Below are 18,949 nucleotides of genomic sequence, written 5' to 3'. Positions count from 1 at the left end.
GGAGTATGCAGAGCATGTGTATCTACAGCCACACATGCTACAACCATCCATTTACATGAAATCGCTCATATTTCACAGCTTACTTTAAAGAAAAGGATAGTCTTGTATTATAACTTTCAAAAAACTAAACTGAACTTTTGCTTTTAAATCAATACACAGGTGATATCAAAAGGCTAGTAATTTCCCACCCAATTCTCATCACTATAGCTATTTTGTATAGATAATCAGGTCACAAAGGATCAAAATTCATTATGTAAAGTCTAAATCCATCAAAGGAAGGCATATATGTAGTTGTATTCAGCATCACTCTTTGATGCCAACTCAACAAATGGATCTTCCTTTAGATTTATTTGCACACAAGTTGGCCAAAAAATAAATGTAAATTAAGACAATGGACTTGCACATAAACAACGTAAAGCCACCTACCTTTAGTGTGGGCATAGTAGATGGCTGAACATCAAGCACAGAGTCTTCTGCTGGCACAACCGAAGGAATTGGGTCAGGGGAGAGAGGGCGTATTCCCGCAATTACATCAGACTCCAGAACTGGAAGGGGGCCATCAAGTAGAATACCTGCACTTTTAGCGGCAATGTCAATGGCACCTTAGAGGAAAAAAAAATTCATAAACAAACCAGTCAACTAAATAGTTGCACAGTAAAATTTACATAAGGGAAGACTACCTTCTGCAATTTCCTAGCAAGCCACTTACTGGACAAATGGTCACAAGCTGGTGTTAATTTTGGAACGATGAGACGAGACAGAGAAGATTTAGAGAGCGAAGACTGGATAGGACGGAAGGAACCTCTACCTGGAGAAATGAAAGAAAAAAAATTCAAGACTGTATTTGCCGTTGAGCTCATGTGATTGTAAGGTCTGGTCACTTGGTCACCTATGGCACGCTGCTTACTTCAATTCAGGCCTGTAATTACACAACAATGCTAGTATGTACTTATTCTTTGGTCACTACCTCCTTTGCCTCTTTTCTACATAAACCATCTGGAATACTAAAGTATCAGACAATACGTCGGGCAGATATCCCCTGCAACACTGCTTCAACTTATTTTTCTGACTGATGTGCATCTTGTGACTCAAAAAGTGAGTTTTGTCATTCAAGAAATCTGCTTGGACATTGGCTTTGTGGGTTAGATAGAAAACAAACTAAGTCTGCTGTTCAAGGAGCCCAAGTGCTTCTTCCAAATAAAAGCATACCTTCTGTCTTCTAGCTGATATAAAACATCCATTTGGTGGCAGGTATTACCATCCAAATATACGGTCAGAATCTATGTGTAGAAAGTACTTAGGACTCAACAATCTGTTCTGAACTCTATATTATTATAAAATAATAACTTCATGGATCACAAACAAACTGATGCCTATGCCACTTCTAAATCCATTTGGGTAATAAGCAGAAGCTAGAGTGGAGATCTCTGAAAAGGGACAGATCTTTTCATCAAAGAAAGGACCAACACTAAGTAGATCTCATAAAGGACAACCAAAAGCAATAGGACATCTAACACCAACAACAACAAAACTGCACTGGTCTTGTCCTCAAACATAACTGTGGAATAATAGGTGTTGGGGAAATTAGGCCTGAGACACTAAGAAATGCATCTTTTTGTATGGTCAACCCCAGATGTTTGACTGATGCTGTTGCTTTTTCAACTCCAGAGAGCCTACTGAGGCCTGTTACTCAGAACTCCGTGCCAGTGCCTTGATCCTAAAGTGTATATCAAATTGGCTGTACCCAATTAGAATTGGCTAACTTACATGTAAGTTCATAGTAGATGGGCCCCAAGGCATGTAAGTTAGAGGGGTACCCCAAAGCTTGCAGCACTAGTTGTGCCACCCAGGAAGTCCTCCATGTAAAAGGAGTGACCCAATTCTCCACTGCAGGCTGGCAGAGCAGTAGTGTCCTACTAACCCCACTTTGCCATTGAAAGTCATGGCAAAGGCACTACTTCCCCCTGTACATTTATGTAAGTCACCCCTCTGGCAGGCCTACAGAGTCCGACGGCAGGGTGCGACATATGACACGAACAGCACATGTACATTACATGCCCTGACTGGTGAAACCACAGTTTCTACTGTTTTAAGGATTGGTCGCCCTATTGGAGAGTTTAGGGTTACACAATGACCCCTCAGCTAGCTCCTGAACGGTGTGACCAAAGTGGGCACTCAATGTATCAAACAACTCGTTACATTAAGCCCGACTTGTATCTCAAGTCGAAACTAATGTAACTTGTTGCAGCTTGCAGCTTTAGCAAAGCTGCAACATTGTTGACTTTACAGGCCCACACGGAGCCTGCTCCAGGAGCCAACTTTCAGCCCTCCTGGAGATATTTGCCAATGACACTAAGGAAGTAGAACAATGATGGATTGAAGTCCAGGAAGGTGTTGTCTCCCTCCTGCAGGATGCCACTCGGGGGTTTGCCCCAAAAGGCAGGTTTCAAGGGAGAAGCTGCCTTTGGAGAGCAGATATGTCAGAGTAGGAAGGAGGAAGAGGTGTGGCGCCGCGGCTAGGGTGACTGACTCCGGAATCTGGGGATCACGGTTCGATCCCTGGCACGGGTGGCAGGTCAGCCCAGCACCATGTGACTCAGGGCAATAGCTTGTTTAATCTTACAGCCGGCCCCCAGCGCCTAGAGACCCTTACAGGTGAATGTACGCTTTACAAATGTGGATTATTATTATTATTATTTAGGGCTGTCTCATTGTTTACGCAGACAGGCAGGGACTGGGAGCAGAGAGGGGAAACCAGTTGTGAAACTAGTTTCTCCAGGGGAGTGTAGCCCTGAGGTAACAAAACCCCATGTGTGGGCTATTGAGGTCTTAATATTCAGAAAAGAATTGAAGCCATGGCTATATCCACTTTAGTCCTATGAACCAGGAACCAGTTATTGACTCAGACTAGCACCGGGATATCCATCTGGGGATGAGTTTTGCGCTTACAAATACCATATACATACACTGAGAGTGGGATCTTGCCATCTTGGGAGTGGGCTGAATGGTGCATACTGGGATCGCTAGATGCCACACTCCACAGGAAGTGATCACCAGGTAAGTGGGAACCTTATGAACAAGTTACTTACCTTCGGTAACGCTTTTTCTGGTGGATACAGTATCTGTCTGTAGATTTTTCACCTTGTGAATATCCCCCTGCGGCAGCAGCATTCGGAAATGTTTTGTAGCTCTCCACGCCAACGAGGACGATGTCATAGAACCATGGCTCCGCTCGTGACCCCGCTGACATCACTGGAGCCATAAAGGAGCCTCGTCGGCGTGATTATGTCAGTTCCGCCTTTCACCCACACGGACGGACCAAAATAAATATGTACAGTATACATAGTACACGTAATTCAACCAACACACAGTGTGAAACATTGCAGTAAAACATTTCCAATGAAAGAAAATTAAACAATATCAACATTGTAGGTATACAAGGGTGGACAACGGGGAGGTGGTGAGTCGGTGAGGAATCCACAGGCAGATACTGTATCCACCAGAAAAAGCGTTACTGAAGGTAAGTAACTTGTTCTTCTGATTGATATATCTGCCAGTGGATTCCTCACCTTGTGAATAGAGTCCCACAGCAGTCCCTACTCCTGGAGGAGGTTGTCCACCCTTCTATAACAGAAAATCTTGGAGAACAGAACGCGCAAAGTGTCCGTTCCTCTCACTTCGAAGTCTAAGCAGTAATGCTTCACGAAAGTGTGGAGGGAAGCCCAAGTTGCCGCTCTACAAATGTCCTCTACAGGAACACCCCTAGACAAGGCAGATGTAGAAGATTTTGCTCTAGTAGAATGAGCTCCTATACCTTCTGGCGGTTCCTTACCAGCCAAAGAGTAACAGATCTTGATGCACAAGATAATCCATCTGGAAAGGGTACGCTTGTGCACCGCTCTGCCTTTCCTGCAGCCAGCAAAGCCCACAAAGAGCTGGTCATCCACATGACAGTCTTTAGTCCCATCGAGGTAGAAACTCACCGCCCTCTTAGGGTCCAGGCGGTGAAGCCTCTCCTCCTCCTTGGAAGGGTGAGGGGGAGAATAGAAGGCAGGAAGGGTAATGGACTGCCCCAGATGGAAGGGAGTTACCACCTTAGGCAGAAAAGCAGCCCTGGACCTGAGTAACATTCTTTCAGCATGAATGGTAAAGAATGGGGGTTTTGAACTCAGAGCTTTAAGCTCACTTACCCTCCTTGCCGAGGTAATGGCAACAAGAAAAACAGTCTTAAAAGAGAGTAGTCTCAACGGACACTTGTGCAAGGGTTCAAATGGAGAACCCATCAAGTAGGTTAAGACACTATTTAAGTCCCATTGAGGTACAATAAATGGAGTGGGCAGAAATTTGCTGGTAAGGCCCTTAATAAAACGTAACACAATAGGTGACAAACAAAGACGGCTGATCCGGCAAGCAAAGGAATGCGGACAAAGCCGATAAATAGCCTTTCACAGTAGCCACAGCAAAACTCTGCTGGGCCAGAGATGGAGCAAATTGAAGAATGTTGGATAAGCGAGCCCTCAAAGGGTCAATAGACCTCTCCCCACACCAAAGGACAAATTTAGACCACCTATAGGAATAGATAGACTTGGTGGAGAGACGTCTGGCGGACAAAATAACGTGCACCACGTTAGAAGGAAGAGAAAAAGAATTCAGGTTGCCCCGTTTAATCTCCAGGCATGAAGGTGTAAGCTCTGGAGGTGGGGGTTTAGAACCTGCCCCAGCGACTGCGAGAGGAGGTCTGCCCTGAGAGGGAGACGGAGCGGAGGGCACGAGGAGAGGTGGAAAAGATCTGTGTACCACACCCTTCTTGGCCAATCCGGGGCGAATACAACTTGGTTCCGGTCTTGGCGCATCTTCTTCAGAACCTGAGGAATCAAGGGTATGAGAGGAAATGCGTAAAAGAGTAGTGAACCCCTACTCAACTGAAACGCGTCCCCCAAAGATCCCTGCATCAGAAAATGGAGACGCAGAATAACGGGCAGTGAGCATTCTCGTGAGTGGCAAAAAGGTCCAACCGAGGAGTTCCCCACGTCCGAAAGTCGTGACAAACCACCTCCGGATGAAACCTCAACTCGTGGTCGGCTGAGAACTGCCGACTAAGATTGTCTGCACGCACGTTTAGAACTCCGGCCAGATGATTTGCCATCAGACAAATCTGATGGTCCTGAACCCAGGACCAGAGACGCAGAGCCTCTCTGCAGAGACAATGCAACCCTACTCCTCACTGCTTGTTGACATACCACATTGCAGTAGTGTTGTCCGTTAGGACTTGAACCAACTGACCGCGGAGGGAAGAGAAGGGAGGAAGGACTTGAGCGCCAAACGTACCGCTCGTAATTCCAGAAGGTTGATGTGAAGCAACCTTTCCTCTGAAGACCAAAGACCCTTGATCTCCATGTCCCCCAGATGAGAACCCTACCCTAGAGTGGAAGCATCCGTTATCACTGTGGCCACAGATGGAGGCAAACGAAAGGACCTTCCCTGAGACAGATTGCCTTCCATGCTCCACCAAGACAGATCCGTTGCAGCTTCTCTGGAGATCCTAGCAGACTCCCTGAGATCTCCGTTGTGCTGATACCATTGCCTGCGGAGGCACCACTGGAGCGCCCTCATGTACCAGCGTGCATGATTGACCAACAGAATGCAGGAAGCAAACAGACCGAGCAGGAGTAGTATCTTCAGGACTGAAACGACCGCTCCATTGTAAAACAAGGGAATCATTTCCTGAATGTCGAGAATCCTTTGAGGAGGAGGGAATGCTCGACAGACAGTAGTGTCCAGTACCGCCCCTATAAACAGGTTGCACTGTTAGGGCACCAGGTGAGACTTGGGCATGTTTATCGAAAAACCTAATTTGTACAACAGCTGGGTTGTCACTTGCAGATGATGACGCACCTTCTCTGCTTTGATCAGCCAGTCGTCAAGATAGGGGAAAACCGGAATCCCCGATCTCCTGAGAAGGGCTGCCACCACTGCCATCACCTTGGTGAAGACTCGACGTGCCGTAGTAAGTCCAAACGGGAGAACCACAAACTGATAATGTTGCGACGTTACCGTAAAACGGAGATACTTCCTGTGCGACTTCAGGGTCTGGATATGAAAATACGCGACCTGCAAGTCGTTTGACACCATCCAATCCTTCTGTTGCAGCGCTTGAAGAACCTGCGCAAGGGTGAGCATCTTGAATCTTTCCTGTTTCAGAAAAGATTCAAGATTCTGAGATCCAGGATTGGACGTAACCTGCCATCCTTCTTGGGTATCAGGAAATACCGGGAGTAGCACCCCTGACCCCTTTCTTGCTCCGGAACCACCTCTATCGCGCCTTTTTTCAACAAAGTTAGGGCTTCCTCCTGCAGGAGAAGAAGGTGGTCCTCCGAGCAATCCCCTTGGAAAGGAGGGTAATTTGGAGGGAATTCCCAAAAGGGAAGAGCATACCCATTCTCCACAAGATTGAGAACCCAAAGGTCTGTAGTGACCGATTCCCAATCTTGCAGAAAATGAGTAAGCCGACCCCCCCCACAGGACCGACATGATCCAGAATGGTGGATCTAGGGCTGCTTTGGTGTGGTAATAGGAGGGAAAGTAGAGGAGGAGGAGTAGGGCTGACGACCTCGTGGGTGACCTCTATTCTTTCCCCTGTAGGTTCTATACAAGGTGTTTTGCTGCTGTTGTTGCTGCTGCTGAGGTTGTTTGTAGGATCGAAAGGACGATCTCCCAAAACCTCTGTACCTCCTAAATGATGAACTCCTAGGCTGAGATTGAAGACCTAGAGACTTGGCCGTTGCTTTACTATCCTTAAACCTTTCTAAGGCCGCATCTGCTTTCTTGCCAAAGAGACCAGAGCCATCAAAAGGTAGATCCAAAAGTGTTGCCAGTACATCTGGGGAGAACTCTGAAGATTTAAGCCAGGCACTTCTTCTTGTAGCCACAGAAGACCCCATGATCCTGGCGACATAGTCCGCTGCGTCCAAACCACTCCGAATCACCTGACGAGCAGCTGCTTGAGTGTCCTGATCCACCTCATTAAAATTATTCCTGTCTTCTTTGGACAATTTTGGGGCAAGTTGTTTCGCCGAGTCCATTAGGGCATGGATATGACAGGTGGCATTAGTTGACTTAAGGGCCATGCTAGCCGAAGAAAACACCTTTTTAGCAGACTGGTCGAGCTTATTTGACTGTCAGATGAAACCTGTGGAAAGGCACCAGTTAATTTCTTTGAACAGGCAGCCTGGATCACTAGACTCAAGAGAGGGATGTCATGATAAAAAAATCAGGATCCCCTGGAGCCACCCTGTATCTCCTGGATATAGCATTATTAACTGCTGGTGCCGAAAATGGTTTGCGCCAGACCTCCAATACAGACTCCGTGATTGCCTCATTAAACGGTAGCAGAGGTTCCACAACAGAAGTAGGAGAGTGGAGAACTTCTGTCAGAATATTAGATTTAAATTCAGCAGAAAGTAGCTGAAGGGCCAAAAGTTCTGCTGCTTTTTTAATTTACTATATGGTAGGGAACCACATCCTTTGATGGTGCTTCAGATACAGGTGAAAGCTCCCACTCAGGAGACATATCAAGGCCACTTGCCTCTTAACTTCATTCATCAGAGTCCTCAACCTCACCTTCATCCATTTCCTCCAGGCGAAATCTCTGCTAGTCCAAAACCCTCTGGGCTTCTCTCCTAGATCTTATTTTAGGGACCGACGCCGGCGGAGCCAAGAGCGACTCCGAAGGACCTGGAGCCGGCGACGAACTTGGATTCGTCAGCACAGCCTGCGCTGATCGAGGTCGAGCTGACGGAGCTGGAGAGGATGGTAATGGCGTCGACGTCCTTGGCGCCGGGAAATGCTAATACGGCGCCGCCGGAAGAAATGCCATAAACGGGGACTGGGCATAAGCCTGAGGAACCCCCAGATTAAATGCGAATTGACCCATGGGACTTGAAGGTGCTCAAGAGGGGTACATAGCTCTATGGAATACTCCATACCTCGCATTTAGATAATGCAAAGGATCTTGACCTGGGCCAGGAAAGGGAGGATAGGCCCCCGGAACAGACTCCGATGCAGGCGTTACCGTGATCGGGCCAGTCGGCGCCGACAGCGGATCCAATGGAGTCGCCTGCTCATCTGGCACAGGGACTCTTCTACTGGAGCCGGAGAATGTCCCGAAGCCGGTGATGGAGCTGGCGTCTGAGATCGAACTGGAGAAGCTGCAGGTGAAGCTGATCTCACCAGAGAAGCTGGATTCGAGGGAGAAGGAGACACAAAGTCCTTACGGCATCGATGGACTGGAGACGTCGACTTCGGCACCGCCTCTCTATCAGAATGGCGCTTCGAAGAGTGCCTCTTCTTCTTTTTATGCTTCTTGGCTCTTGAAGCATGACCGACGTTGATTTCGAGCTCGACCTCGACCTGGAGTGTGACCTCGACCTTCTTCTTCCTATTTTCTCTTTTCTCATTTTTGCTATGAAGAGCTTCGCTTCTCTTTCTTTCAAAGCCTTTCGATTCATTTTTCTACAACAGGCACATCCCTCGACGTTGTGATTAGACAGACACCAAACGCAGTCTTCATGCGGATCTGTAATGGACATATGTCCTCCGCACTCCCTGCAGGGCTTGAACCCAGACTTCCTCGACGACATCCTTGAAAGAAAACAAGAAGAACCACATGAATTCAGCCAGAAACACAAAGTAACAAGAGAAACTACGGAGAGTCCTAGAAAAACCGTTCGCGTCGACAGCGCGGAAAAAGGGAACTGATGTCGTCACGACGACGAGGCTCCTTTATGGCTCCAGTGACGTCAGCAGGGTCGCGAGCGGAGCCATAGTTCTACGACATTGTCCTCTTCAGCGTGGAGAGATACAAAAATTTCCGAATGCTGCTAGCACAGGGGGACATTGACAAGGTGAGGAATCCACTGGCAGATGTATCCATCAGAAGCCCATTGGCTACCAACCACATCCTGCCCTGAGGGCATTATCTAGGCATAAAAGGAAAACCCTTGGTATTCAGACTTAAGAAGAAGGACAGATGGACAACTGCCCTGCTGCACCGAGGGACCAGCAAAGAGAGACTGTTTTAAAGAAGCCTGCACCTGCTGTACCTGGCGGCTAGTGAAGGGGCTGTGCCTGCTCAAGGAGAAGCAGTCTCTAGAGGCCGAAAAGCCAAGAGACTCCAAAGATCAGCTGGCTGGTGTCATATTCACAGCACACGGACACAACAGCTGAAAAAGCCAGCTGGGGGAGAGTTGGTAGCAAAGACTTCAAGACGCTAGCACTGCCGCCGTGCAGCACCAGGAACAAAGAACAGACGTACAGAGTTACACTCAAGTTTGCTGATCCCTACCTTGGGACCGTAGATCCCAACCTCTGCGCACTGTCGCCTTTGGATCTACCACTTTCATTTTCATAAAATATGTGCAAACTTTTTTTTGTGTTTTTTATCGCATCATAAACATTTATTCAATTAAACTTATTATTTCATTGACGACAGAGAGAAAGTTTGTGTATAAGGGAGAGCGCGAGAAATGAAGATGGTCAGCTTTTAAGATTTCGGCGAGAGCCCGAGTTAATAGGAAGCAGCTGCATTTGCGAGGATTGAGAACGCTAAGCAGATGAGCAACGCAGAATTGAACACAGAAGGCATCTCCAAGTAAGAATCAGAAAATATATAGCTCCTGATGAAGGGTCAAGCATGGCCCGAAATGCATTGAGCATCTGAGAGCATCGTATCTGGAAAAGAAGAATTCTTCGGAAATTATTCTTTAATCAATCATTTTGTAATTTAGTGCAATAATATATGTTTGAAAAGAAGTGATGATAATCATGCATTTTCAGAGAAATAATAAGTTAAATTGAATAAATGTTTATGATGCGATAAAACACCAAAAAAAGTTTGCACATATTGTATGAAAATCAAAGCGGTAGATCCAAAGGCGACAGTGCGCAGAGGTTGGGATCTACGGTCACGGTGGCCACTCAAACCATATACTAAAATAGTGGTATAAGTACCACCTCTCGAACAATGGTAAGGCCTAGGGCGTTGTGAATCGCTGGGACTACTCGGGACTAGCAGTGATGAAGTCAGGAGAGGCCCGCGGGCCACGGATGCAGTGCCTAAAGCACACGCATGCACCAATGCAAAGTCAATGGCTCGTAAAAGTTAAAGAGTTACTGTTTTGGAAGTCTTCTGACTGGAATAGAATTACCACACTTAAAACTAGGACACCAGAGGTGTAAACCACTACAGGGGCACCGGTGTTAGATCGTTACCTCACCCACAGGAAGCGGGTGCATAGGTGCCAAAGCGTGTCGGGTTTCGTCGTGTAGATCTATGGAGCCTGGAGATGAAGATGCTGCAGGAGGGAAGAGTCCGGTTGGATCCAAGGGTGCACGGAAGATGTAGAGTACCTGAAAGCAGAGGGGACAGAGTCTGGGTCACTAGTCAGTGACCAGGATGCAACCAGGAAGGAACCAGGCAATGTCGGGTGCAATCAGGTGGTTGTCGTGAAGCTTGTCTCCGCTGCCACGTGGACTCTGGGGCATCAGACGATGACCAGGAGTGGAGCACGAGCTGTCCCACGAAGGCTCTCGCTGTCGGCGGTGTCAGCTTCCGGAGGTAACAAGCCTTGGCAAGACCAACCCACGCAGGATTTGAAGGTCGCTTCTTACACGGACCAGCAAGGTCGGAGCGGTGGCTCCTTTTCAGGGGAGCGAGGGCAAGTCTGGAGCAACCAGACTAGCAGTGTAAATTTCAAGGTTCGTCGGTTCTGGGGCCACTAGCCAACTGGCAAGCGACCGGACCAACGAGTCGAGCAGGAAAATGCAAAAGGGCCCCACGCAGCACTCGATGAGTGTGGAGGGGAGATCTTCGGTGCACAAGCTGCTCGGGGCTGGGGCTTCTCAAAACCCAATGCACAGTTTCGAGGGTGCCTCGGGAGCTGCACGGTCAGCACTTCGCAGTCTTTCCAAGATGGCCGGCTCCACACTTCACGTCGCCTCCACGGGTCTCAGATTCGCTGGGACTGTGGATCGGGCTGTTAGAAGTCAGGGAAGCTGGGTCTTGTCGATCTCTGTCGCTCGAGCTCCGGCAGGAACTGCAAAAAAGCAAACCGTTGGGCGCTGGATGGTGCCTGTTTGCACAGGGTGGTCACTCCTTGACCACGAGGGAGATTCTTCAGTCTTCCACGTCGAGTGGGATGTCGAAGGGTCCAGAGTTCTGTATCGAAGTTTCGTTCAGGATAATCTACTGCTCCTGGACACAGCTCCTACCTTTACTCCAAATCAAGGGGCTGGATTACCTGCTAAGTCCCTCCTATGGGTGGAACCCAGGAAGGGGGTGGTTACACCCCTTTCCCTTTGTCCAGTTTCGCGCCAGAGCTGGGACTGGAGTGTCCCAGCACCGGTTTTAACTGGACTATGCATGGGAAGCCTTGTGCTCCCAAGGCAGTGTCTAGTTTCATTCAACCCTCCCTGCTACAATCCACTATCTCATGTCTGGGGTGGTGTGACACCTCCCTGTGACAGGATATCTATTGTCCAGGCCTCCCCTGCCGGAGTTTCGGTCAGCAGCAGGAGGCCAGACTCGTGTCTGTGGCAGCAGCGTCCAATTTGTGATGCTGGGGCTTTGGTTAGATTTAACAGCGTTTAGTTAAAGTAACATGTCTTCTCCCTCTAGAAGGGTGGAATGCTACCCCCGTCGCCAGGACTGGTGAGGAGGTAGTATTCCAAAGCGTATGACACCTTACACGACATGTTTTGATAAAGCCAAACCAAAGTTAGCAAATAACCGTGAGGATTATAGTGCACTTAAGAGTATATGGTATGGCAATATCCCGGAACAGCTAAGGGAGTTGGTCCCGACAGCTGCAGACAGGCTCAGCTCATGCTAGAGCACCATCTCACATAAAACCAAGCACTCTGACTCCAAGATTGTTAAGGCCTGCCATAGGAGTGACTTATAGGTATTTATGAGTCCAGATATAGGTTTAAATATAGGTATACTATATCTAAGCAAGGGGTGATTACACAACCTTGTCCCAGCTGAGTGATCAGCCAGTTGTGTCAGTTTGGATAGCCAGCCAGGGGTGGCAAAAGATATGCTGCAGCCCCTGGTAGGCCTTGGATACAACTATGCCCTGGGCACCTATAGTACTCTGTATAGGGGCTGATAAGGTGAACCAATGTCCAATTGGGTACGTACCTAGGGTACATGGAGTCCATTTTACAGAGAGCAGATAGTTGGCCTGGGACCCTGCTAATAAGGGCCCCAGGCCAACTAAGTCGAAAACCAGCTAAACACTAGGCAAAAAATCTGGGGTAACCAGAGTCAGGTATCCACCTTCCTACATAAACACCCCCCCCCCCCCCCCACCCCACAAAACGAAAGGAGATAAGGCTATCCTTGACCAGGTAAGCCTATATTGCCTAAGTGGCCATATAAGGAAGCTGCACTAGCATGGTTACCCCCTGTCTCATGGTCCACTAAGCAATCCCTCGCCCTAGGGGTATCAGAGGGTCTCCACCATAGGGAATCACTACCTGTGGTGTGTTTTGGCAAAGTAAAAGGCTGGTGTGGGAATGGAGTATTGAAGTGAGGCTCCACTAATTTAGGGCTCAGCTTCCTCCAATCACTATCCACCATGGATGCCTTTCTTTCCATGACTGAGTTGCACTGTGCTCTCAGGGTCAACCTCTGGCTACCTAAAGCTGGAGGCTGGGTCCCTTTTGTTGGCTTACTGGAAGGACAGTTCAGGTTTGGGGCCTTTGTGTCCCAGGTTTGGCTGTGCCCCACAGAGTCCATCTGGGGGAGGCTCCTAACTAAGTTTAAGGGAGTTCCCTCAGGAGTTTTTAACTTTTTCACCTTGCTAGGGCTGCTAGCTTTGGTGCCCCTAATCTGCTGATGGGGTGGTTCTTTTGGACAGGGGGCCCTTTGGGGTCCACCACTGGCCTCCCCGACCTCTACAGCCCTGGGCTGACTGAGGCAGGGTGGAGAGGGGCAGGTTACCTGCTCCAGACTGGGTCCCACCTGGGAAGGGTCCACTGACACCAGGGGCTCTGACAGGCTAGGCCTAACCACCTCTGGGGCAGTTCCTTCACCAGGGGTAAGATCAGTTCCCTGAGGAGGCTGATCCTTTCCTAAAGTCTGGTGGGAGGGAGATTTCTCTTCCTCCTCAATGCTCTCTGCGTGGAGTGATGGAATATGCTACTTACCAGTATGCATCTGTTCTTGGCATGAAGGGCTGCTGACATCTATATCTGTGCATAGATCGCCGCCTAGTGTTGGGTCCGGTGAATTGCACATTGTTGTCCTGGAAGAGTCTTCGAAGTATCACGAGATAGGTGGCTCCTCCCCTGGACTACAGTGCGCATGGGCATCCTCTCCATCCCCAGATTGTTTTTCGCCATTGTGGCAGAGATGGAGTGTAATACTGAAAGTGATGACCATGCCTGAAAATGCTTCTGAGAGCTGCAGCTGCGACAGGCACCGGGGAGGAGGGCGGGCGATATGAATGTCAGCAGCCCTTCATGCCAAGAACAGATGCATACTGGTAAGTAGCATATTCCGTTCGAGGCATGAGGGCTGCTGAATTCATATCTGTGCATAGAATATATAGCAGTTTCCTCCTTACTTGCGGGTGCCCGTGCCAGCTGCAGCAGTCTGAAAGAGAGTCCTGAGAACAGCCTGACCTACAGCAGCTTGCTGTTTGGAGTGTACATCTAAGCAGTAGTGTTTGGTGAATGTATGTATAGTGGTCCATGTGGCTGCTCTACATATGTCCTCTAGAGGAATATTACCCAGGAAAGCCATGGAGGCCCCCAATTTGCGTGTGGAATGCGTTCTAGGGGGAACTGTCAGTGTGCGTTTAGCTTTCTGATAACATATCTGGATACATTTAACAATCCACCTGGCTATACCTGATTTGGAGATAGGGTTGCCTTTATGTTGTGGAGAGAATGCAACGAATAGCTGTTTAGTCTTTCGAAAGTCTTTTGTCCTGTCGATGTAATACAGGAGAGCTCTTTTGACATCTAAGGTGTGCAGTGCTGTGTCTGCCACCGAATCTGGGTTAGGAAAGAAAACGGGCAGTTCTATATTTTGATTGATGTGGAACTGCGAAACCACTTTTGGCATGAATTTAGGGTTGGTGCGAAGCACCACTCTATTCGCATGGATTTGGAGGTAGGGTTCCTGAATTGTGAGGGCTTGCAGCTCACTGACCCTCCGCAGGGATGTAATAGCTATCAGGAAGGCCACCTTCCAGGTGAGGAACTGTATGTCACAGGAATGGAGTGGCTCAAAGGGTGGCCCCATGAGTCTGGTGAGAACGATATTTAAGTTCCAGACTGGTGAAGGGGGGTGTCTGGGAGGGATCACTCTTTTAAGGCCTTCCAAGAAGGCTTTAATGGCAGGTACCCTAAAAACGGAAAGGTGCTGCCGGTTTTGAAGGTAAGCGTCTATGGCCGCCAGATGGATCCTGATAGAACTGTACGCCAGGTTACATTGGTACAGATGCAACAAGTAACATATGATGTTTTGCGTAGATGCGTCCAACGGGTTAATGTTATTGTTGGAGCAGTAAATAACAAACCGCTTCCATTTGGCCGCATAGCAGGCCCTGGTAGTTGGTCGCCTTGCCTCCTTGATGATGTCCATACACTCAGGAGGCAAGTTCAGGTATCCAAACTCTATGACCTCAGGAGCCAAATCACAAAGTTCAGCTGTTGTGGATCTGGGTGCTGAATGTCGCCATGGCTCTGCGTGAGGAGGCTGGGAGTGAGGTGCAGCCGCTGGTGAGGCACCACTGAAAGTTCCAGGAACGCGGTGTACCAAGCTTGCCATGCCCACGTTGGAGCAACCAGGATGAGCGTCATGGAGTGCTGTCGCAGTTTGCGCGCCACTAGAGGTATGAGGGGGGGCTGGCGGAAAAGCGTACGCAAATCTGTCTGACCAGTTCATCCATATCGCATTGCCCTGAGACTGCGGGTGTGGGAACCTGGCGGTGAAGTTTGGGCATTTAGCGTTCTCGCTTGTGGCGAACAGGTCGATGTCTGGATGACCCCATTGCTGGAAGTACGGATGGAGAACAGACGGGTGGATCTCCCACTCGTGCATCTGATGACTGTGCCTGCTGAGCAGGTCCGCCATCTGGTTGTTGACACCTGGGAGATGCTCCGCCATGAGGAAGATGTTCCTCTGAATGGCCCACTTCCATATGCTCTGGGCTAGGTGAGACAGCTGCGGGGAGTGCATGCCCCCCTGCTTCTGGATGTAATACATGGCGGTCATGTTGTCCGTCCGGACTAACACGACCTTGTTGCACAGGTGCAACTTGAATGCTCTCAGTGCCATGAAGATCGCCATGAGTTCCAACACATTGATATGCATCCTCTGCTGTTGTGCAGTCCATAGCCCCTGCACCGTGTAGTGGAGGACATGCGCCCCCCAACCCTGGAGAGATGCGTCCGTCGTTAGCACTATTTGTGGGACAGGCTCCTGGAACGGTCGTCCCCTGCAAAGGTTTTGTGGGTTCCACCAATGCAGAGAGTTGTAAGCACGACCGGTCACCAACACTAGGTCTTTTAGATGTCCATGAGCCTGGTTCCACTGACGGGCTAAGCATTCTTGGAGGGGTCGCATGTGCAGCCTCGCGTGCGGGACTATGAATATGCAGGATGCCATCATGCCGATTAGTTGCATGAAAACCTGTGCTGGGAGGTATTGCTGAGGTCGGAACCTCCGGATGAGCACTTGCATGCTGTTGACCCTGGCTGCGGCCGGCTGCGCCGTGGCCGACTGGGTGTTTATTGACGCCCCCAGGTACTGCTGCACCTGGGCTGGCTGCAGGTGAGACTTTGCGTAGTTGAGAGAGAACCCCAGACTGTGAAGGAGGTGAATGGTCCGCGACATGTTGTGGCCGCACTGCTCGGCAGACCTTGCCTGGACGAGCCAGTCGTCCAGGTAGGGATACACGTGAATACCTTCCCTGCGCAAGTGCGCTGCCACAGTTGCCAAGCACTTGGTGAAAACCCTGGGAGCGGTAGTGACCCCGAATGGCAGGACTTTGAATTGGTAATGCTGACCGTTGACTGTGAACCTGAGATACTTTTTGTGACTCGGGTGAATGGGAATGTGGAAATACGCATCCTTGAGGTCCAGGGTGGCTAGGAAGTCGCCCTGACGGAGCAGCGGCAGGACTTGTAGTAAAGTTAGCATGTGAAAGTGCTCCGAGAGGATGTATTGGTTGAGGGGTCTGAGGTCTAGAATGGGCCTTAGGGACCCGTTCTTTTTTGGAATCAAGAAATACAGAGAGTACACCCCTGCACCCCTTTCTTCGGCAGGCACCAGTTCTATGGCTCCTTTTTGCAGCATGGAGAGAACTTCTTGCTGCAATAAGTGCGAGTGCTCTGCGGACATAGGACGGTTTCTTGGGGGTATGTTGGGGGGGTGGAGGTCAGTTCTAGACAATAGCCGTAACGGATAAGTTGTCTCACCCACCTGTCTGTTGTGATGTTTTCCCAGAGTGGCAGGAACTGCTGAAGTCTCCCCCCGACAGGTGTTAGATGGTCGGGGGCAGTGACAAGAAGTCACTGTTTGTTGGGAGTGGAGGACCTGGCGTTGTTACTGCTGCGGCCTCTCCCCTTGGCGCTGTTCCCACGGTATCCACCTCTGGTGTTTTTAGTGTATGCAGACTGCGTGTTGCCTTTGGCGTACTGGGAGTGCTGTAGAGCTTGCCCTCTTGTTGCTCCTCTGTTACCGGAGCGACGAAAGGAACTGCTCCGAAACTGCTGTGACTGGAGAGCCCCCATGGACTTTGCCGTCTCAGTGTGTTTCTTCATTTTTTCGAGTGTTGTGTCAACATCGGGTCCAAACAGGAAGTCCGGATTAACCGGCTGATTGAGAAGAGTAGTCTGGATCGCGGGTTTAAACCCAGAGATGCGCAGCCATGCGTGGCGTCGCAGCATCACGCTAGTATTGATTGCCCTTGCTGCAGTGTCCGCTGCGTCCAGTGCGCACTTGATGGACGCATTGGAGATCAGTTTACCCTCTTGTATAACCGTTTCCGCAGCCTCTCTGTACATATCAGGCATGTGCTGCATTAATTGTTCTAGGTTGTCGTAGTTAAGCATGGGCGAATTTTGCAAATCTCGCGACCTGCAAAATCCGTGAATTCTCGCGAATTTGCGTATTTTTTTTTTGTGTTCGCGCGGGTTTCTGCCAGTTCGCGAGGGTTTTGTACAATTTCGCAAACGCGAACTTACCCATTTTGGTCGCAAGTTTCGCGAACTTGTTGTTTCTACGTGTCCAGCCTGTTTGGGACACTCTTCTTCATCACTGCCACTCTCTGACTACTCATGCCACCCTCTGGCCCACCCATGCCACCCTCTGTTTCATCACAGCACCCTCTGGTTGTCCAGTCAGTGTACATTATTGTGGCAAAGCAAAGCACACCTTCCCTGCCTCAAGTGACCTGAATTAATTTGGGGCTGATTAATGTGTCACAGAATATTTTTTTAGCTGGCACCTGCTTCCTTAGTGCTTCCTGATTAGTGATCTTTTGCACTTGCTAAGTGCTTTCATTGTTGCAAAATTAGTTACAACACCTGCCCTGCCCCAACTGACAATAATGAATTAGGGGCTGATTAATGGATTTGAACTTCCAGCCTGGCTCCTGCTTGTCTCCCTTAGCTGTAATTCAGGACCTTTGTGGCATATGTGTAACTATTCTGAGGTTCAGAGCAGGGTCACATAATAGTTGCAACTGGCAACTGAACTCTGGAGGGGCCCCTCAGGAAGCACTACAGGAAATGGCTACTAATGATGAGCCTGAACTTTTGAACCTGGTAAGTAGTTTCAGTTTTGCTAAGATCGTATTTCTGCAATTTAGCGCTTATTCGCGGGGCGCGAAGTTGTACTGGGAAGCCGCGAACTCACGCGAACAGTGCGAGCAAGCCATAAAATCCGCTGCTCGCGGATTTGCGGATTTTGCGGGAGATTTGCGAATCTCGCGGATTGCGAATTTACCGAAAATCCGCAAAATCCGCGAGCGAATCGGATTTTCCGCCCATGCTTAGTCGTAGTGCGCCCTGTCGTACCTAGCCAACAGGGCCTGTGTATTGGCTATTCTCCAAGTGTTAGCGGCCTGCGCCGCCACCCGCTTCAACGACGCCTCAAAGATTTTGGACTCTTTGTCCGGAGGGGGAGCGTCTCCCGTTGATTGAGAGTTAGCCCTTTTGCGCGCGTTAGCCACCACAAGGGAGTCCAAGGGGAGCTGTCCTTTGATGTAGGTGGGGTCCACTGGAGCAGGCCTGTATTTCTTGTTGATCCGTGGATTGATAACCCTGGCTTTTGTTGGCTCCATGAAAATGGCTGTGGCATGTTTGAGGACCCCCTTAAGCATGGGCAGAGTTTTGGTGGAGCGTTCAGATGTGGAGAAGGTGTCGAATAATAAGTCTTCATCCACTGGATCAGCATGCATTTCGACGTCATGATTGAGGGCTGCGCGCTCTATCAATGCATTGAACGCTGCAGTGTCCTCAGTTGGAGATTGTTTGACATTGTAGGACTGAGAGTCCGGGGCGGTATGGGGGTCATCAGGGTCATCGCCTTGATCCGCAGCCCCTGACCACTGATTGGAGACATCCTGATCAGTGTCAGTATTGTAAGTGAAGCCCATTTGGCTGTAGTCCGCAGTTAAGTCTTCCTCACTTTGTGTTGGAGAATGAACAGTATGGTGCGAGTAGTCCTGAAGAGGTTCAACAAGAACCGGAGAGGTGGTGGAGACCATCTTCTTTTTGAGGGAAATTTTGTAAGCCTCCAAAGGATGTTCAGGCGCGATCTTCCGCTTGTGGACGGTAAGCCTGCCCAACTCAGAGTCAATAAACAGTTTTGTCTGGTTGTCGTAAGGCGGCTCATGATAGACGACCTGTGCATGTGAGGACACCTTCGTCA

The 18,949-nt window shown here is 49.4% G+C and overlaps 1 protein-coding gene across 2 annotated transcripts in view; it reads right to left on the bottom strand.

Annotated features, from left to right (window-relative positions):
- Positions 1–18,949, bottom strand: part of CRAMP1 (cramped chromatin regulator 1) — a 1,243,281-nt gene that overhangs the window by 448,921 nt on the left and 775,411 nt on the right. For both annotated transcript variants that reach the window (XM_086941303.1, XM_086941302.1), the window contains exons 15-16: positions 710–808; positions 427–602 (exon numbers count right to left, since the gene is read on the bottom strand). In XM_086941303.1, coding sequence (XP_086797429.1) covers positions 427–602; positions 710–808 — 275 coding nt within the window. The remainder of the gene's footprint in view (positions 1–426; positions 603–709; positions 809–18,949) is intronic.

This window comes from Lissotriton vulgaris, chromosome 10 (genome assembly GCF_964263255.1).
Source record: "Lissotriton vulgaris chromosome 10, aLisVul1.2, whole genome shotgun sequence".
Taxonomy (NCBI): domain Eukaryota; kingdom Metazoa; phylum Chordata; class Amphibia; order Caudata; family Salamandridae; genus Lissotriton; species Lissotriton vulgaris.
The sequence above is the reverse complement of the archived record's forward strand: the minus strand, read 5'-3'. Positions and strand labels throughout refer to the sequence as shown.